The 21,191-nt window shown below is 34.3% G+C and overlaps 1 protein-coding gene and 1 long non-coding RNA gene across 12 annotated transcripts in view; one reads left to right on the top strand and one right to left on the bottom strand.

Annotated features, from left to right (window-relative positions):
- The window catches only part of LOC113515758 (paired amphipathic helix protein Sin3b), a 71,791-nt gene that overhangs the window by 6,182 nt on the left and 44,418 nt on the right, over positions 1-21,191 (top strand). For 3 of the 11 annotated variants that reach the window (XM_052898319.1, XM_052898320.1, XM_052898312.1), the window contains exons 1-3: positions 2,122-2,501; positions 11,264-11,373; positions 19,325-19,391. In XM_052898319.1, the coding sequence (XP_052754279.1) occupies positions 11,299-11,373; positions 19,325-19,391 (142 nt within the window). In that variant the 5' untranslated portion in view covers positions 2,122-2,501; positions 11,264-11,298. Of the gene's footprint in view, positions 1-2,120; positions 2,502-11,263; positions 11,374-19,324; positions 19,392-21,191 lie in introns of those variants that run through there. The other 8 variants (XM_052898316.1, XM_052898313.1, XM_052898314.1 and 5 more) reach the window with 5 other exon arrangements.
- Positions 2,607-3,090, bottom strand: LOC128201427 (uncharacterized). The gene is made up of 2 exons (XR_008253239.1): positions 2,910-3,090; positions 2,607-2,794 (listed from the first exon to the last, which is right to left on the bottom strand). It is a non-coding gene; the product is annotated as an uncharacterized LOC128201427 (long non-coding RNA).

Here is a 21,191-nt window from a genome sequence, read left to right as displayed (position 1 = left end):
AAATATTCGATTTAAATATTCTTATGTAAAATTATACACAATTTCAGACACAATGTTACGTTGTTTTTTTTTTTTTTTTGCTAATTAATGACTAATAAGACATCTGTAGTTTCATACTTTGTTCTCTTAAAATTCTTTAATTTTTTTTTTACATAAAACTTTAAATACTAAGTAAATGCATATAAATTAACATACGATTTGAAAACTTATCAGTAATCGTCAAGTGTAGGTATATATGTCACTTATCTGACAATGAACGATCTTAGATCCTGTGTCCTAGGCAAACGGTGAGTTGGTTACAAGAGGAAGCTCAACTATTTAGCTAATACTTTATTATGCTTTTAATTGACTTAAAAGGAGTAATTTTTGTGGTAGTATTTTTTATTAGAGCTATTATTTTTCTCAGCATGATGTATATCCATATTAGATCAGTAATAGTACTAGATAGAAGCAAAAAGCAAGACCTTTAATGATGAATTATAATCATTTTACCAAAGGGACACTTTGTATAAAAGTCGTTTGCTTGGCCACCTCTGTTCCATTCGTGTTTCTACCGTGAAGCAGTTGTTTACACGGCTGTGTTTCGTTTGAAGGGTGGGATATGGCAATGAATTTACAGGGTACATAGGAATAATACCTGAGTCCTCAGGAATGGCAACGCCATGGGTGGTATCATGGGTGAAACAGTATACTCTGTTATGTCCATTGTACTGCTCATGTCTATAGGCGACGGTTACCACTTTCCATCAGGTGGATCGTCAGCTTGTTTACCATTCTAAGTTGCATAAAAAAAATTCACATTTTATTAAGCTTATAAATATCACAATAATAACATCAAAGTTTTCACGTGGTTAACATTTTTAAATAGCTGATGAAAATTATAAGTCATAATGACTATTGCTTTATTGATTCAATTCATATATTCTTTTTTTATTCTTATCTTTTAATTTTTTATTATTATTTTAGGTAGCAAGATAAGTGGCAGTATGTCTTTGTCGAGCGTGTTATGAATGTGTTATTGTTTACACCATTGGCGTAAATAAAAAAAATTATACCTGTATGCGTCTTATTGTTTAGTGCACCTCATCCTATATTGAATTAAAAAAAAAGAACGATAATGTTTGATTGGTAGTTTAGGCAGAAGAATAACATCATAATGCCCTAAATACAATAGAACAAAAGAAGTCATTCCTTACTATTGTTTTCGTCAATTGCTCAAGTTTAAACTTATTTGCGACCAATATGACAGGTACATATTTAAGAGATTACCATGAAAAGAAATTTCATAATTAAAATGTTGTATTTTTTAAATTTGCCATTTTTAATATGTTGGCAATTGTCTATGGATAATTATATTTTTTTGTAATCGAATAGTTTTTTTTTTTGGGCTCATATACATTTCGTAATGGCTGTGTCATTTTTCTTTGCCCCACAATACTATTTGTTATGAATATTATTTGAATTTACGAAGAAGTTAAACTGGCTTGTAGACATACAATTCTGCGTTCTAAATTTAAATATTTTCAATCTAATGTCTCTGAGAATTATTTCGTCATTCTGCAGTATGTGGGGTTATTTACGATTGAAGTGACGGTTTATTTTGCAGAACACGATGTACTTGTCTTAAATAAGTAGGTACTTATGTTATTTCAGCCGCACCCCTCGTAACATCAACTTTCTGCGTTATCGTCAAGGTAACCAACCCCACTGCTTCGATTATGGCCTCTTGGCGAGCATGTACATGTAGTACACACGAGGTTAGCATTCTTTAGTACATTGATAACTGATATCGTCAACAACAACTACTAATGCGTGCCTATCTTTGACTAAAGATTGAATTAGGTCATCGGACGGTTTGTCATTATTCCAGTGTTGAAAGTTGATGTTATTGGCGGGAAAATTAATACAAAGAACCCGGCCGTGTTCTCAATAGCGACTGTTGTATAATTTAAGAGAAAGGAGATTTGTTTTGGTCTACCACCTCTGTAAGAAGTTCGTGGCATTTCATATCGCGGTTCGCGGCTCGTCCGTTTCGCTTGCTATTATCCATCTGCGACGTTGCCGTTCCTCGATCAGCTCGGGGCTCGATTAGTCGGTCGGCCGCGGGCACTCGGTGGATGGAGGCGCTAAACGCAGTCAGTCGGCCGCGCAACTTGGTGCGCGACGTTCGTTTGCGGAGGGTTCCGCTCGCGTCCCTCCTGACCCGGGCTAGGGCTTCGTCGCGCGTGCGAGCGAGAAGGCTTGTAACTAGAGCGAGCAAGTGATGCGGGAAAGAGACTGCGCTATGACAGTGTCGCAACCTCGCCCACCTGACCGTGTTGACGCCGCGCTTGAAAAAGTTGCGCCGTTGCGCTATTTGGAGGCGCACGAATATGCTCGCCTCGAGCGTACCGTGACGCGTTATTATCATCATCCCTTGTCTTACAATTGTTTTTTAAATTACAAAACGTGAATCTAACGTAGTATTGAAGATTTTATTGTGACATCATCGTGTTTTAACGGTATGTACTGTTTTTAGTTTTTTTATTTACAATTTTAGAAAAGTCTTATCGGATATATCTCATATGACAAACAAATGAACCAAAGAGACAATAAAAAAAGGTTGATTTGAATTAGATCTACTTGTATTCCTTTTTGTATATTAAGCATTTTTAATAGAAATTAATTCACATTGACGTTCAGTCGCGCGATGTAATTGTTGGTATTTAGTCGCCATTTTCTACGTCGGTGACGAATACCGCCGCGCCGTCCTCGTTTCCCCAGCCCACCGCAAACCGGACTTTACTGCTATACTCTGAAAGATGATTATCCACAATCAAATCCAACATTTTCTTTAAACAAGATCCGCTCTCTGTGCTATGATTCACAGTAGAAATAATAATACTCAATATTTTCTTAAAGGAACGCACATTTAATAAGCCACATCCAAATTCAATATTTCCTTGGCATTATTAAAATATGGGCATAGATTAAGTACTTAACAAAGGGCAATTTAAATAACCAACTCTTTTTTGTTTTGTTGCTAAGTAAATGCCAAGAAGAAAGCTACGCGGATCGCATTTTGCCACCCCGTTCTATGTAGTTGTGCACCTAGCTGAGCTGTTATCGATTTGTATACGTTTTCCGCTATAAATAAGTACGAGTTTGTGTCATCGCCGTAGCCACCGGACCGGTTTCTATACGAACCTGTGTGGGTGCTGTGACCGGAGCGTTTTAAAATTCCAAATTGGAACCAACCTCTAGTTTGTGCGTAGCTATCGAGTGCATGGTAGAATTTATGTTTATTGCGTCGTTTATTTTTCATTGAACGAGAACGTACCCATAGTATGTTTTGGCGGTCACACGTCTTGTTTTATCTGTGTCAAACTTTGTGCGCCAATAGGATTTTGAGGATTTTTTTTAAGTGGAAAAAACGAAACTTCTGATTGTCACGTTGTTATTCTATTATTATTTTTCTTTTTTTTCTTTATTTGTGAATTAAGAGAAACTTTCTGGTATGTATAAATTTAATGTTACGTAATCAGAAATATTCCATGTCGTTTATGAAACAATTTGTTCGTAAACTCTGGGCTCATGTTATCGTTGTTCTTTATAGTCCATGCGGTCTGCAGTGTAGTGTGTAGGTTATCAAATTTTTAATAAGCTTGTAATATCTAGTAATGTGTTCATTTTACTCCTAAAATGACTTCGTACATATGTACGAGGTGATTACATTTTTACAGATACGTTTTGTGTCTTTTCTCTATTTAAATCGTACTCAAGTTATTTCTTATTATTTCTAGTCAATTACCAGTTTTCCAACACAATTTGGCCAGTGGGTTGATTAGGAACTAGTATTTTCTTGTATAGTTTATATACACATTCTTTTTTCAAATTTCATCTTGTACCTACAGTTTATTTCGTTTGTGTATTACATATTATGCAATAGTAATATATGAAGGCATGAAATCTTAAGTTTTAAGTATAGAAGTTCATTTAATCTGTGATATATATAAACAATATATTATAGGCCAGCAGTTTGTATCATGTTCAGAAAGGTCATTTTCCTTGCAATTATAATTCCTTTTTTTATTATCTTCTGATTATTAGATATACAGTATTAAATTGTAATTATTAGAATTCTTTTAAGATAGTGTTCCATTTGTAAAATTGAATAATTTTCCCAAATAACTTTGTTTTAATTATTCCAATACTGTTGGCCGCTGTTGGCCTTTACAGCTTGATCGGAGACCCCAAAGGGGCATGGTTTTATAAACAAAAAAATCAGTTTCCAGATTGTATATAGAAGGTTTGAATTGTTTTGTTGGTTTATAACAACCAATGTTTCTTTAGAGAATATGATCAATTTAAAAAAAAAAAGGTAGGATCATCCTTTAAAACACTGCTACTGATTTCTATGTCACCATATAAGCCAATGAGAGTCAATTTACAGTCTTCCGAGGTTCCGTAATTTTGTGAAAAACAATACTCTGTCTAACTTTAAATCCATCATTAAATCTCTCATTATAATTTGTTTCTTTTGTGTTGTAAATATCAGAAACAAAATGTATGTAACTGTATGGAGACACATTTATTTTTTCCCAATGATGTCATGTATATGTATAAAAATTGTGGAAAAGGAATCTCCATACATTTGCTCACTTATAATATACTGATGGTAAATCATACACATATAATATCATAAAATTGTTTTTTAATTACTAGTTAATTGTTTCTCTAATATTGTATTTTGGAATGCAATATGAAATACAATAATAAATGAACTAATTGCATAATAACCATAAACTATAAATATCTAAATAGATGAGATAGTTAATGTAGATATATAATTAGAGATAAGTAATTAAAAAATAATATATATATATATATATATATATATATATATATATATATATTTAAAGATAAAAAATTTCTTTGACATCACTGCCAGCTGGTAGGGTGCCTAGGAATATAATAAATTAATTAATAATAAATTATATTTAACTGAATTTTATATAAGAAAAAGAGAATTAACAGTGTAAATATATTTGTTATTCATATATATTTATTCGTTTATATATGTAATTTTAGTATGTATGTATATCAATAATTACCAGTACCGCATTCGAGTATTCTGACACTTGCCTACGGTTGACTGGGAGAGAATGCTTTTAGCATTAAGTCTGCCATGTACACATATTTGTACTAATGAATAAAAACAGTAGCAACTGTGGATAGATACGTAATTGTGATTTGCTAATTTTTACCTGCGACTTTATCTGCATGGATAGTATTGATTAGAGTAAAATGTGGCCTGTTTCTCCATTCCAAGTATTAGTATAATAGATGTGTTACTTTGTTTTATTTACATTTTGTATACTTATAAGTTTGATGTAATAAGAGGTTATTAAATGAACTGGATGGTTGAAGGATAGGTAGCAGTGTCCTCCTTAAAATATCACCAAAGCCTAACCACCGTTGCTAATCTGCCTGCCAAGCGTGGCAACTACTGGCAAAACCCTTCTTATTCGGAAGACCTTTGTACAGTAGTGGAAAGTAAATCACTTGTATTAATGAATGAATTAAAAATAAGGTATATGACCAAGCACCAAATTTTATTTTACTATTACATACTCCTATGAATGATTTTTTTTAATGGATTACAATGGAATAGTAACCCTGCCTGCGCTAAGAGTATATGCTGGCGGGGCACCAGTGAAGGATGATAGGTGAGGATGAAAAGGCAGGCCAGTTAGCCCATTGTGATGAATACACTTGGAATTCAGCACGATGGTTTCCAGGTAGGACCATGTGGAGGTCGATCCCATAAAGTATATTGTTACTAGTACTTCCTATGTGTGTGTTTTGTATAACTATTAAGTGGCAAAATAAAACTATTGATTCATTGATGTATGCACAATTTCGTGACAATCGGTAATGTGTGAATATGTGACAAACAAACACATTCACAATTGGCGTGTATTTCTGTTTTTTTTTTTTTTACTGTTTATTTGTAGAGATCAGTGATCTGGTCATTAGCATTACCAGTCGCCATCAACTGGCTTGAAATATTATAATATCAGTTTCGTTGGTATTTACGGTCCGTGACGCCCACGGACCATTGTCAACGGCGGAAAGTTTGTGAACCTTGACCCAGTTTGACCGACTTCGAAAAGAGTGCTTCTTTGTTGCCCTAACCACATTTTTTTTTTCAATCTCACAGTAACTTATTTGTAGACGATTTTCATCTTTATTTAATACAAGCTACCTGTCCCCGGCTTTGCATGGGTAGATAGAAAGATCAATTAGTATTTTATATTAGCATTAATAGACAATTTTTTGACATTTTGGGTTACATTATTGTAATTTTCTTAGGGATCTCTATTTTTTTTTTCCAAAATAATATGTAGTCTATGTTATGTGCTAATAATGTAGCTTTCTATAGGTAAAATATTTTTGAAAATTGATTAAATAGTTTTTTTTTTACTTCAACTATTAATAAACACAAAATAAATCTGTACTCTATAATATTACGCCATCATCATCTCGTCTGTTAACCGTCCACTGCTGAGCAGGTCTTGCCCATGGACTGCCACAAGAAACAGTCCTGAGCCACCTGCATTTAATATTAATAAATATAAATGTGAAAGTGAGTTTGTTTGTTTACTTCTTGACGCTTTATAGGCTTAATCAAGTTCCATGAGATTTGGCATACAAGTAATATATATATATATATATATATATATATATATATATATATATATATATATATATATATATATATATATATATATATATATATATATATATATATATATATATATATATATATATATAACTGTTGAGTTTCTTTTGAGTGTGACCACATGGGACCTGACAGAGTATACTGCTAGAAATGGGACTGGTAGGCCCCATTACTAACTATCCCTTTCCTCCTATGCATGATGATAAGATTGGTTAAAGTAATGACGATGATAAGTGTCAATTATCGATAAAACGGTCTAATTGAGTTATCTGATGAACTAATTAAACTTTCCATCTACCACCCACGTGCTAAACGCAATTAATGTTCTTGTATTGATCCAGCTGCTGTGACCGCCATATTGGAATTATGACGTCACCAATGAAGTCCAAAATGGCTGGTACCACTGACAGTTTGGGTATTTAAACACTACCAATTGGAAGTTTAAACTTTAAAAAAAAAATTAAAAATGCCAAACGTCTCATATTAAGTTATTTTAATAATTGAACTGTTTTATCTCCTTTTATGCTAAAATTCTTAGATTGAAACTGCCAAAACATTGTAATATTATAGTTAAAATTGGTTTGAACTACTTTATTAAAATTAAAACGACAGGATATAGCTTATGGTCTTATGATATGGATCTTCCATATATAATAATCTGTGTCCCCCAGCTTTGACCATACGAATTGGCATAAAATGTTTTTTTTTTATGCAACTTAGAATGGCAAACGAGCTGACGGCCTACCTGAATGAAAGTGGTAAGCAAATGACTTTAGTACAAAGTCTCCCTGTGGTAAATTTTAGATATCCATCTAAACCATTAATCGTTTCTTCTTCTCGATCTAATTGATCGATCGTTTGTGTATCGAATTTCATTAAAATCAGTTTAGCCGTTTACACATAAGGGAGTAATAAATATATTTACAAATAGTCACATAATATAAGACAGGAGTGCTCAAACTTGAACTGCTGCTCATCCATCTCAATATTGTTAAGGCTACGATCGATTGACTTTGAGAGGCTGCAAGTATGTCTGATGCGTCTTGGTAGTACGTACGTATAGTATATTATAGAATTGGATAATATATATATATATATATATATATATTGTAGTTGCAATATATAGATATTGGCTCAATATTAGATATATACAATATTGAAAACGTAGTTTCATAACGTGACATTTACTTAATGGATTCTTGATTATTTTTTCAATCGACTCCAAAAAAGGTTATTCTCATTTCGGTTATAATTTTTTTTTTTTTGTTTGTTACCTCATAACTCAGTCATTTGTGAAACTATTTTGAATTTTCTGTTTTTATCTGAAAGGATAAACTTTTAGATTGGTGCCATAGAAATTTTATCAATAACTAATACAGTAGTTTAGTTTTTAAATCAAAATAAAAATCAGTTTTGCCACAAATGAAGTTAATTTTCTTTTGTAAAACAGTCTTAATTATGTATACTATTTGCATATAATCTTGTCTGGATATTTTGGCCCTTTTTTCTATTTGGAAATTCTCTTAAATTACTCTATAGGTCCTGGCAAACGTGTTTGTAGGGCAGTCTTGTGCAATGCACAAGTGGACGGCGAGGCGGAATGATTAGTTGACAAAAGGCCTCCCATCCCCTCTCACGCTGAAACGATGATGACGCCTATCAACTTGTTTGTGTAGGCTCGGTCCAAACTCGCGTGTTTATAGCACCGTAAGTATTATCGCCGAGCCAGGCTAGTCGTTAGACTGGCGTAATCTCTAATGACGCTATTTTATTACTTGATATCAAAAGAATCTCGTGAAAAAATGGTTTTTATATAACACTAGGCGCATCTCGTGGCTCCGTTCGTGTCAATCGGTTAGGTTAGAATATAACCTATCCGTGTATCTTGATTTTATTCAAATCTATTTAGTAGTTTTTGCGTGAAATACACCAGCAATTGCTTAAAAAATAGGTTACAAATTTTGGTCGAAAATAATTAATTATATACTAAAGTAACTTAAATTAAAAAAAAATATTTCCCCCCCATCCCGTTGCTTACCTACTATAGGTTTGACCAACTGCGTACAAGGGGGTATATTAAATTTAACATTGGAAGCGTCATCTAGTTTATAATGACTTATGGCGTGCCGAAAATGTTAAAACAAATTTGTAAGAAATCGAAATTAATGGCTCCGTGTTTTTTAAACACACATTATATTTTAGTGTAATAACTATGTCACAGTCGCTCATAACTAAAGATCACGAATTGATCTTGAAACTAGTCTAAATTTTTCGATCTAATTACACGTGAGTTAAAACGATAGTTTTGTTTTTTATTATTTCGGCCGTTAACTGTCCAGTGCTGAACATAAGTCTTCCCCATAGGGGGAGTTTTGCCAGTTGTTGCCACGCTTCATTAAATTACAATGGCTACATGCAAATACATAAAGCTTATTACCTTGAATTCCTGAAACAAGACACTAAGTCAATTACGTGACCATAATACTTTTTAAATGTATATATCTCTTACAAAATATTAAGTAGTATTGAAGTTATTTACATAGCTTTTACTCACGTATTTAACTCTGAAAAGCCCAACTGCTTTAAGACTTGATATCTTATTTAATGATAAAAACATGATAGACTTAATGGAAAATGGTACCATTCTTGGTTTACGTTACCATTCTTGATTATGATTATTGTACAATGGTTTCTCTTTGTACCGTAGAAACCATTATGTTCCAGATGTATTCATCACGATGGGCTGACTGACTCCATCTGGTAATGATGACTGACTTGCCTCATCATTACCAGATGGGGACTTTGTACAAAAGTCGATTGCTTGGATACCTCTGTTCCATTCGTGTTTCTACCGTGAAGCAGTTGTGTTTGCATGGCTGTGTTTCGGTTTAAAGGGTGGGATAAGGCGTGAATTTACAGGGTACAGAGGAATAACACCTGAGTCCTCAGGAATAGCAACGCATGGGGGGTATAATGGACGAAACGGTATACTCTGTTATGTCCATGGTACTGCTCATGTGTATAGGCGACGGTTACCACTTTCCATCAGGTGGACCGTCAGCTTGTTTGCCATTATAAGTTGTATAAAAAAAAAAAAAACCCTCGCTGGTCAGCGTATATCGATAGCGTAGACGGGGTTACCATTCTATTATCAAGTATTAAAAAAAATATCTGAGGGTACAACCTAGAGCTTTATAGCCGACTAGCTTGTACTCGTGATTTACAGCGTAACCGGGATATGTTTACTGACCAGGATAAGAAGTAATTTAGAATAATTTAATTTCGAATAAAAAGAAAAATAAAATGAATGTAGCAGTGTTTGTGCAAAGGACCTAACTCCAGCATATGTCGCAGTTTCAAATCTGAAGCTACGACACTGATTTTCAGTAGGCCCCTAAATACGTAACTCACGGACACATGTGTGCAAGAGATGTTATGTAAATATATAAGAATAATATATAAGTAGCCTATATCCTTCCCCGTCCCATATAGTACATGTATTTATTTATAAAAGACTAACCAACAATATGCTCACAATTTGTATACCAAATTCCATAGTGATTGGTTAAGTCATTAAGACGCTACGCTACTTAAGGTTACAAATAAACTCGTTTACGCATTTAGTGAGGATTCGGAAATTTTCCTTTCCTAAATTGCCACCACCGGGTATCGAGAGCGGGACCTTGCAGAATTAAATTATATTGTATCTAATTTACTCTGACCCCAAAATTGGATAAGGGTAGGAAGATCATGATGATTTTAAATATTTTTTAAATATTTAAAACCAAAAATACACGTGATTTTGGGTAGGGGGAGGGGGAGTCTAAAACCTCACAACGTACCACCAGGAGGGGGGGGGGGGGGGGGTAAAAGATGCTAATTTGTATTTTTGTATTTATTTATTTATTTATGTTTGCTATGCTAAAACATCACGTGATTAATAAACGACCCCTTATTTATGTAAAGTAATATGCCCATCATTCCACCATGAGTATCGTATCATTGTGTATTTGTAGCAGTCAAAATTCTTAACCAATCAAAAGTACTTTTGCCCGTATGCTTTAGTCAATAATACTTTTTACTAAAATAGCAGTTAAAAGTACCTTACCTAACTGGGGGGGAAAGGGATTGTTAGTAATGGGGTCTAATAGCTCCATTACTAGCAATATACCCTCTCAGGTTGACCTCCACGCGGTTCCCCCTGGAAACCGTCATGTTTAATTCTTATCGAATTCATCATGGTGGGCCAACTAACCTGCATTCATTCTCACCTATCATCTTCAACTGGTGCCTCGTCGGTGTATACCGATAGCGCGGGCGGGGTTACCAATCCATTTTCACCCATTAAAAAAAAACCTAATCTAACTGCAAATTTGCAGTCAAAAGTACTAATAACCAACAATTTTCAATCTTTATTAATTAAAAATAATTATAACATTATAACAGCAAAAGTCAAATCAATGTTATAAATCTAGAATATAAATAATATAACTCGATAGTTTAAAAATGTATTAACGGTGTGTGTTTATTTAATTCCAGGTGAACGGGTGATGGGACCCCGCTGATCACTGATCATGATGAAGCGTACAGGCGTGCCCAGGCTTGGGCCTGACGAGCCTGCGCCCTTACCGCCCCAATCTCCTGCCCAGGTATGTAGATAATGTATTTATCATATTAGCTCTTAACTGTCCACTACTGGACATAGGTCTCCCCCATAAACTACCTTTGTCATTGAAAGGTTTTGTCAGTAGTTGCCACGTTTGGCGGACAGGATGGCAACTGTAGTTAGACTAGGGGGAAAGGGATTGTTAGTAACGAAGCCTGAGAATCCCATTGCAAGCAATATACCCAACCAAGTTGACCTCCTCGCGGTTCTCTCTGGAAACTATCATGGTTATTTCCTGATGAATTCATCATGATGAGCTAACTGGCCTGTTTTCATTCTCATCTATCACCCTTCAATAGTGCTCCGCCAGCGTATCCCGTTAGCGCAGGCGGGGTTACCATACCATTTTCACACATAAAAAAAAAATTGTTAGGCTTTGGTGATGTTTTAAGAGGTAGATGCTGCCCATCCCTCGACTGTTAAATACCCTTAGTCGCCTCTTACGACACCCACGGGAAAGGAATAGGTGGTACATTCTGTGGCAGAACTGCACAGCTGTAAATAGTGTATTATGTAGCGTTAATTGTAAATTTACGTACCCCATTAAAAAGTAGTGTTAGTTTTCATTAATAAAAAATGTCTCAAAAAAAAACAAGGATCTCAAAAAAAAAAACTCTTATTTTCTTACAAAAATACATAATAGGTATGCACTTATATATGTACTTTGTACTGTGTATAAGGTACATATACCATTCGTTCGGTTTGACGTACGTTTTTTTTTTCTAGATTTTGCTCTATATCTAATTCCTATACTTATTTTAGACTATTTCATCTAGCAATTACCGTAAGGATTGTCTTATAGTGCAAATATATCTCTCCCACTGCACTGAGAGGAGGCTGGAAGAGATCTCTTTCAGATATGAGCCTATCCTTGCTAACAAGTTGTTAAACTAATCGCTGTATCTTGTTTTTTACAAGCGCAATAAAGAATATACAATACACGATAGAGTTATTGAATATTTTAATGACAAAACAATGTATTTATTAAAAGATGTAATGTATTAAAGATTACTTAAAATATAAACCATAAATTTATGTTAATTTGACATAAACAACTGTACTATAATTTAAAAAACGTTTGAACTTCACAATTGTAATGTAGAGACTAAATACAGTTTAACATTTGCATTACTTACAGCACACAAATTACAATACAAACATACACATAATACACCGTAAAAGAGATAAAAGAATGAAAATAAAAAAGCACAAATAAAAAAAAATATTTGTAGGATTACCAACATAAGATACAGCTAAACATTTTAGTACAATACACTGGTAGATTATATATATATAAACTAACAATCTCCTTTCCTTCCATTCCTTCATGCGTGTGCCATAGTAACACAAAATGGTCACAGCTCAGTTTATTGCTTTGCCCTTAAAAGAGCAAAACACTGATATTCTGCTGTGGCCAAGAGTCAGTTGCGAAACTCCTCATTAAAAATAACAATAAAAAGAAATATAAATAAAATGCATTGTGTGTGTCCATTACATTTGCCTCCATTTGATATTATATTATAAATAAATAAATAAATAACAGATACCATTAGATGAGGGGTAGTCAGAGATCATTTTCTGTCACATTCAGGTATTCATATGTAACTTCTTATTGTACCATGTAGCAAGCGAACAAATATGATTTGATTTGATACCATCAAAATATCACGTGGTTAATGTAATGTTTAACAGTTTGTTTGTTATTTGTAATCATAGTATTTATAGTAATTAAACCTTGACACGACTAACGGGTGGGTGTAAATTGATGATAACGTGTTAATCGAGCCCATAGAGATACGTATTACTCTCTGTTTTACTCTCTCTCTATGACTCTTTATTGTTTCCTCCAAAAGATTACAATAGTGAACTTATTATTGTATCTGTTTAATTATTTAATTAATTTGTAATCTGTTGCCTTGCTATAAATAAATAAATTATAAATATAAACAATTACAAGAAATATATAAATGGAAATATATTTCATGTACAGAATTGACCTCTCTACAGATTTATTATAAGTATCGATATAGATGACTCATTCATCACCATTATTTCAGCCATTATCTGTCCACCGCTGGACATAGAACTCATCACTAGCCGATATATATATGTTTATTATAAATAGATTTTGATGATTTGTTACTAAAAAGATAGAAAGATAGATCTTTGTTTCCTCCAAAAGATTACAATAGTAAACTTATTATAAATATAAACAATTACAAGAAATAATCACAGTGAGAAAACAATGCGCGACCTTATCGCTAAGAGCGATCTCTTCCACGCAACCTTTGGGTGGAGAGGAGTAATTATAAACAGTTTGATGGGAGGCACCAAGGAAATTCTATTATTTCCAAATATGATGTTTAGATAGTTTATTTTTAATATACAATTGCGATCAGTAAGCAAGAGGTCTTATAGAAATATAGGTCCCATAGAAATTTTATCATAATTACTTCAGTAATTTATTTTTACATCGAAATAACGGGTTACGTCACAATTAAAGTAGTTTTTTTTTTGTTGGATGAAAGAAGAATTACAAAAGAGATTTATCGAGCAAGAATGAATGGTGATGTCGGTAGGGGCCGCCCTAGACGGACGTATGTCGACCAAATAGGCGACGTGCTGAAGAAGGGCCAAATTAAAAGTACCCGTAACCGGCGAGCGTGTATGAAAGGATTGATGCATGTGGAGGAAGCGAAAGAGGTGCATTTGAATCGAAGTATTTGGCGTTCCATTGTTTCTGCCTACCCTAATGGGAGACAGGCGTGACAGATATGTATGTATGTAATCTTATTATGTTAGGATTGATATAACTCTTTCTCGTTAATGGCAATCGATCGCTATTTTTACGACCATATCAGCAAGTGTCCGCCTATAAGAGGCTCGTAGTGGAGTTGGAACTTGTATGTTGAACTTGTGTATTTTTGGACTTCGGTATAGAAAATGAAAAAGGCAACAATATGGGTTAGTGATAATTATCAATACATAATATTAAATATATATTTCGTATGAATATATGATTTTTTTCATACAACTTAGAATGGCAAACAAGCTGACGGCTCACCTGATGAAAAATGTTAATCGTCGCCTATAGACATGAGCAGTACCATAGACATAACAGAGTACACTATTTCGCCCATGATACCCCCCATGCGTTGCCATTCCTAAGGACTCAGATGTTATTCCTCTGTACCCAGTAAATTCACGCCATATCGCACCCTTCAAACCGAAATACAACCATGCAAACACAACTGCTTCACGGTTGAAACATGATTGGGACAGAGGTACCCAAGCAATCGACTTTTGTACAAATTCTCCCTCTGGTAAATGCCTAATTTATTGTTTTTGATAAAATTAACTTTAATACATAAAAGATTGGTGTTTTTAGAAAAGATAATGTTAAATAGATTACTTAGTATGTTGAGGGACTTTTTGTCTAACAAGTTGTTAAAGAAAACGTGATATAACTTTTTTTGCCAAAATGTTACTATTTCTGGTAAAACAATCGAATTTCATCCCCCCCATCCCGTTGCTTACCTACAATAGGTTTGACCAACTGCGTACAAGGGGGTATATTGAGTTTAGCATTGGAAGCGTCATCTAGTTTATCATGACTTATGGCGTGCCGAAAATGTTAAAACATTGGTTTTATTCAATCTATATTAGCTGAATCTAAGTCGGAATTTTTTTAACATCTTTGTAAATTATTGATGCCCAATTGATTTCTCTCTTTCTGTGAGTTGACAAGGCAGATAAAACCTTATCTGGAAATCAGTACGGGGTTCGATAGGGCAGATATACCTAAAGAAGTAAAAGGGGGGGGAAAGGGATTGTTAGTAATGGAGTTTGACAGCCCCGTTGCTAGCAATATGCCTTATTAGGTCGACCTCCATGTGGTTCCCCCTGGAAACCATCGTGAACAATTCTTATTGAATTTGTCACGATGGGCTAACTTACCTACTTCATCCTCACCTATCATCCTTCACTGGTGCCCCGCCGGTGTATACCGATAGCGCGGGTGGGGTTAACATTCCATTATCGTCCATTAAAAAAAAAAAGGTAAAAGTCCATAAAATTAAAATAAAACTGTCAAGTAAGTCATTTAACAGGTAAATTTGCTTTGCAAAAAATAAAACTATTTTACATTAAAAAAAAGAAAACTTATTTAAAGCTTTAAATACGTCAATAAACGATGTAATGTTTGTTTCGTAGATACATTAGATTTATTATATTTGAATTTAAACGGCACGATCAGGTGTCATATATTAGTATATATATATATATATATATATATATATATATATATATATATATATATATATATATATATATAATAGTGCGCCACCTACCCTTTTTTTTCTTTTTACAATGTCCTATACCCAAAGATTGTCTGGGAGAGATTGCTTAGTGATAAGGCCGCCTTTTGTATCATTTCTCATTAAAATTAACTGTATTATTTCTTAAATGGTGCTATAAAGTGTAAAATAAATAATATAACAAATATTAGACAGTACGTGAAACAAAATATGAGGATCTATTTAAACGTACTTGCATACAAAGGTACATAACTCAGATAAACTTTGCATAGTGTGTGTGTGTGAGGTTATCGACACTTATCATTTTGCTGTAGGTGTAAACAGATTATTTACTGGCTTTTACCCGTGACTTTGTTCGTGTTTTTGTAATTTTTACTTCTCTCTCTTTTCATTTAAGAGTTTCCTCTTGTCGGTGCGACTAATTCATGCATCTTCCAGCCAGCTCTATCCCAGGCCATATCTTTGAACTTTCTATATGACGTGACACCTAGTGTTTCCTTTATCTGTCCCATGTCTATGTCTCCATTACTAACAATCCCGTTCCCCCCAGGTGTATTAGTACGATGGGCTGACTGACCTGTCCCTTTTCTTCTCACCTTCCTTCACTGGTGCCCCGACAGCGTATATATACCGTTAGCTCAAGCGGGGTTACCACTTCTTTATCGTCCATTAAAAGAAAAAAGCCTCCATTACTAGTTATATATTTGTTGGTAACCCCCCCCCCACCTTCCTCCTGACCTTGTAGAAGGCGATTGTTATGCAATTTTATGCATTATGTAAAATGTATTGTACTTAATGAGTAACGAACCACATATGTTGTTACTGGTCATGACCAAACTGGTTTTGCCCAGTGACTCTGTTTAGATACAAAAATGGCTGCCGAATAGAATTGCATAATTGTTACTCTCTGTTCCCTCTGCAATGTGAAACGTACTGTTACAACAATAGTATTATTATTATAATTGGAGCCGTTAACTGTCCACTGTTGAACAAAAGCTTTCCCCATAAAGAGAGTTTTGCCAGTAGTTGCCACCCTTGGCAAGCGGATTGGTAACCGCAGTTAGGCTTTGGAGATGTTTAAAAGGGACGCTGCTGCCCATTCTTCGTACTCCCTTAGTCGACTCGTACGACACCCACGGGGTAGGAAGAGGTGGTTGTTTTATGCCGGGACTAGACGGTTGGTGTTTTTTGCTTTTAAATAAGTAGTCTTTTTCTCCGTAAAGGAAAACTGCAGCTTCCATCGTCGCATAATTATTAATAAATCATCATCTTCCAACCCTTATCTCAATCATTTGGGGTCGGCGTAATATGATTTTATCCATATTACAAAAAGATTTGGTTTTTAGTTTTACGACCGGCCACCTGCCTGACGTCAACCCTCTTTGGGAATGCATTTGTTGATGGCTACGCCACCTACGGTATGGAGGAAAGGATTGAGGAGAAAAGGAAGGGAACGTTGAAAATGCGTAAAGGAAATTGGTGAATGAGAGGAATAAAGGATTTATGTGAGAATGGAAAGGGAGGGACACTGCAGTTGCGGAAAGGACTGAGACACTGCACACTGGGACACTTTATTTCTTTATTTATTAATAAATAAATAAATAAAATAAATAATAGTTTATTCAGTAAACAAAGGTTGGTACAGAGTAATATACTTGTATAGGAGGGGAGGGTGTTACGCAATTTTTGCCGAAATGATCCCCGCTCAGCATTATACTGCAGTCGAGCAGCTACAGCGCTGATTTTCAGCGGGAGTCTTTCGGATAGGGCTTAATTTAAATTAATGTTTACTTACATAGTTTTGAGCATACATAACATCATAGCCTATTTACTATTACTAGTTGCCCAGTGGTCGAAGTTCGACCATAATATATATATAAATAAATGAATTTATTATGGTCATTTTTGACATTCAGTAAGACTATGGACAAATAATGTTAACAGACAAACAATATTAATCTATTCTCAGTTTGACCACAGACTTTAACAATAAACAAAAGAGTGATAGTGTGTGAGAATATATGCGTGCGTGTGTGTGCAAAATACATGGTAGTGTGTGTAATTTTTTTTTTTATTGATTTAATGTATTTGTTATGCATAATTTTTTTAAAAAATCTTAGCATTTCGCACTCCTTCTCTATGTAAATTATAAGTGTGGTAAATTTCATACTCCTCCGTCCGCGCATTTTTTGTAAAAAGGGGTACAAAGTTTTTGCTTTACGTATTAATGTATGCATTAAGGTACAGTTAGACTTCACAATCACAATTTACAGAGCACTGATTATATCTTCTGAGTACAAATCTTTATTGTGGATCATTGTTTAGTTAGTAAATCAATAAAAAAATAATAGAATATTTGTCGCACTATATTCTAATTTAAACACGGAACCGACACGGGCAGCAGATCGAATTGATTTCAAAAAGAATCGTGAAAATCGGTTTCGAATTAGCTACGTAATAGCGTGACGTAGTCGCAGAAAAAAAACGAGTTTAGAAACTATGCCTTTTGGGATTCGATTATAAATAAAAACTATTGTCGTCGTAATCCCTTTAAATAAAAGTGTATAAAGCTGAAGTTTCAAAGATGTCTGGTAGTGAAATGGCTGAACAGATTTGTATAAAATTCGGCCCACAGATAGACCACATATGTCACGGATTACATAATAATATACTTTTAGCCTATCTCAATCGTGTTACACAGTACACCACGAATATAAGTAAAGTGAAAAAAAAAAATTAGAGGCACATTCATTTTATCTAGCGTTCAAGGTCGAAGCAAATCCGTAAACATGGTTAAAACTGACATTTATATTGAATACGCGCGAGTTATAAATAGGAAGTTTGAATCACTCTCGAAGCTTTGTCATGCGGACGCCGGGCGTTCGTTTCACCGCACTATGTCTGTTTACGTGGTATTGTTTTGTTTGCAAGTCGATTCGATTTGACTGTTCCAATAGAACTTGTACGCTCCCGGTATAGAATGGACCGCCCCCTTCCTTTCTTGTTGGTGTCGTGAGAGGTCGCTAAACGGGCGAGGCATGGGCAGCTGTGTCTCTCTTAAAACATCACTAAAGTTAATATTAGGTACAAAAAACTATGCAGATATAAGGGAAACAGTAGCATTAAACAAAGTGTTTGAAACATTTACGTTTGTATTATAATATAACTAGCTAATAGTTATTAACTTATTGTTGTTACTGTATGTTTTAGTGCAATAAAGAATATATATGTATACTAGCTGACCCCGTAAACGTTGTTTTACCACTTATTGCGAAATATAAAAATCGCAATTAAAATACATGGGTTGATCGTAAAACGATGAAAATTTAAAGTTGTATGTATTTTTCAATGCTTAATCATAATAAAATAAAAATGGAAAAATTTGTCAAAAAAATAAAAAAAAAATATTTTGGGGATGGTCACCCTTATCATTGACGGGTATGAAAAATAGGTGTTGGCCGATTCTCAGACCTACCCAATATGCACACAAAATTTCATAAAAATCGGTAAAGCCGTTTCGGAGGAGTTTGGTAACAAAGACCGTGACACGAGAATTTTATATATAAGATATATTTATATAAATAATTGTATTTAATTATTTATTTGGTATTGTTGCAGCAAATACAACAACCTGGAGCAAGTAACATGCATACATTGGCCCAATCGGCCCAACCTTCTATTATTGGTGAGCTGAATTGATATTTTTGTTTTTATATATATAGATAGATACTCTTTATTGTTTCCTCCAAAAGATTACAATAGTAAACTTATTATAGATACAAACTTATAAGCAAAATATATCCTTAACTAATATTGTAATTGCTAAAGTGTTTGTTTTTACGCTTTCACGTCTAAACCGCTGAACCGATTATGATAGATTTTTAGTATAGAGATAGATGGAAACTTGAAGACGGTTATAGCTAGTTTGTTTATCTTATAGTGTATATAACTTTAATGACTTAACCGAATCACTATGGAATTTGGTATAAACGTGCTAAATGGGACGGAGAAGGATATAGGCTGCTTTCTCTCTCTCTGTCAATGAACATATCTCAATAAATAAATAACCATGTTAAATTGTTATAATTTAAAATGAAACATGGAAATAAAAAAATCATTAAATTAATTTGGAATTTAAATAGAATTTAAATTGATTAAATTGAAATTGAATTATTTCATTATTGAAATCTTGATGAAAACTAAAAAAACGTTTCCCTCCCCGCTTCTAATTGCTTTGCCCGACAGGGTCTCTACAATATACTGTTTTGATTAATAACATCTTTCATAAATAATATTGTAGAATGCAATAAATAAATTGAAATATCTCGGTCATGCGGAACAAGTCACGTGTAAAAGCTAGTAATATTATAAGTGTAAAAGTTCGTTTGTTACTTGCTTAAAAGTTGTTTTATAAATTAATAAATAAAGTAAACAAATTGCAAAATTTCATTAAAATCTGTCCGATCGGTTTTGGAGACTTAATATAAACGAACAACGTGACACGGAATTTATTTTATGTATTAACATAAATACTGCTGGACGTATTACAAAAGCGTCGTCTAGTCCTAAACTAAGCAAAGCATATACGAGGAACTTTTTTTTATACCACTGAGGTGGCAAACAAGCATACGGCCCACCTGATGGTAAGTGGTTATCGTAGCCTATGAACGCCTGCAATAACAGAGGTATTACGCGCGCGTTGCCGACCCTGAAGTAACCTCTTTACCCCCCTTTTGAAGAACCCCATGCTGTAGTCTCTTGGGAAACCTGGGAAAACTGGCCAACTAAAATGAGTGCTTAATACGTTTTTTTTTTAATTAAATACATTAAACTGTTGTTGATTCTATAAATAACTTTATGAGTGTGTGTACAACTGATAATAGACAATTACAATATGAATAAATACATATCAATATTTAAATAATGTGAATTTACCAGAGGGAGACTTTGTACAAAAGTCGTTTGCTTGGCCACCTCTGTCCCATTCGTGTTTCTACCGTGAAGCAGTTGTGTTTGCATGGCTGTGTTTCGGATTGAAGGGTGGGATATGGCTTGAATTTACACGGTACAGAGGAATAACACCTGAGTCCTCAGGAATGGCGACGCATGGGGGGTATCATGGGTGAAACAGTATACTCTGTTATGTCCATGGTACTGCTCATGTGTATAGGCGACGGTTACCACTTTCCATCAGGTGGGCCGTCAGCTTGTTTGCCATTCTAAGTTGTATAAAAAAAAATCTGATATTCGATGACGTATATTTGTTATGCTGCATATTTTTTTAACCTTTCACCCGCTTGACGAGCGATTGTCGCGTCCCTGGTGTTGATTTCGAAGCTGCAATTTTATATTGTTCGAGTCGATTGTACTAGTGTACGATAGATGGATGGGTCTAACATTAACATTGCACGCCCCTCCAGAATATAATTGAGGACCCCCCCCCCCCCCCTTATCCGACTTTTAAAAGAAAGGTCGTTTCGGTTTT

Source organism: Galleria mellonella, unplaced genomic scaffold, assembly GCF_026898425.1.
Source record: "Galleria mellonella isolate WM207_F2 unplaced genomic scaffold, CSIRO_AGI_GalMel_v1 utg424, whole genome shotgun sequence".
Taxonomy (NCBI): domain Eukaryota; kingdom Metazoa; phylum Arthropoda; class Insecta; order Lepidoptera; family Pyralidae; genus Galleria; species Galleria mellonella.
This window is presented reverse-complemented; position numbering and strand designations above follow the sequence as displayed.